The sequence below is a fragment of the Apis dorsata genome, unplaced genomic scaffold (assembly GCF_000469605.1).
Source record: "Apis dorsata unplaced genomic scaffold, Apis dorsata 1.3 scaffold_127, whole genome shotgun sequence".
NCBI lineage: Eukaryota > Metazoa > Arthropoda > Insecta > Hymenoptera > Apidae > Apis > Apis dorsata.
In genome coordinates, this window is record NW_006263420.1 from 967,936 (window position 1) to 968,522 (window position 587).

Here is a 587-nt window from a genome sequence, read left to right on the forward strand (position 1 = left end):
AACAAAAAAATTATCCGTGCCTTTTGTCCATTCGTCACGAGAGCGAAATAAGAAGTCTGTCGACAACGTGGAATCGAATGAAACGTGTTCAAATTTCGATTTGAAGAGACGTTTCGAAAAAAAAAAAAAAGAGAGAAAGAAAAGGAATAATTCGATAATTGGTTCGAACGTTCGTTGATAAGATATCGAATCTGGTTCTCGTTTCGACGCCGCGTTTTCGACGATTCCCTTCTTATTTTTCCAATTAGGAGGAGGAGGACAAGGAGGAGGGTGTTTTTTGGGAATCCCTGGAGAAATAAAATGAAAAGTGTGTTGGAAAAGCACGACAAGGAGAACCAACGGCCGATGGATACCTGCCACGGGGACAACGAAAAAGCGCAAGATGCCAAGGATGAAGAGTAAAAATCGCCACCACACTAACAAAAACGCCTGCCTCCGCGTTTCGTGCTGCTAGTGTTCGTCGCTCTGCGCCAGGTTTCCGGTCCTCGTTCTGATCGCACATTTCGAGACGCTTCGATGCTCGCACGCTTTTTCCTTTTTTTTTTTTTTTTCATTTCATGTATTCAGGATACGATTAAACGTTAAAA

General features: G+C 42.8%; 1 protein-coding gene across 9 annotated transcripts in view; it reads left to right on the top strand.

The window, feature by feature from the left end:
* Positions 1 to 587, top strand: part of LOC102675360 (cytosolic carboxypeptidase 1-like) — a 35,399-nt gene that overhangs the window by 2,937 nt on the left and 31,875 nt on the right. For 2 of the 9 annotated variants that reach the window (XM_031509120.1, XM_006612810.2), the window contains exon 1: positions 7 to 398. The exons of 5 other annotated variants lie outside the window; for them this stretch is intronic. In XM_031509120.1, the coding sequence (XP_031364980.1) occupies positions 301 to 398 (98 nt within the window). In that variant the 5' untranslated portion in view covers positions 7 to 300. Of the gene's footprint in view, positions 1 to 6; positions 475 to 587 lie in introns of those variants that run through there. 2 more of the 9 variants (XM_031509122.1, XM_031509123.1) reach the window with 1 other exon arrangement.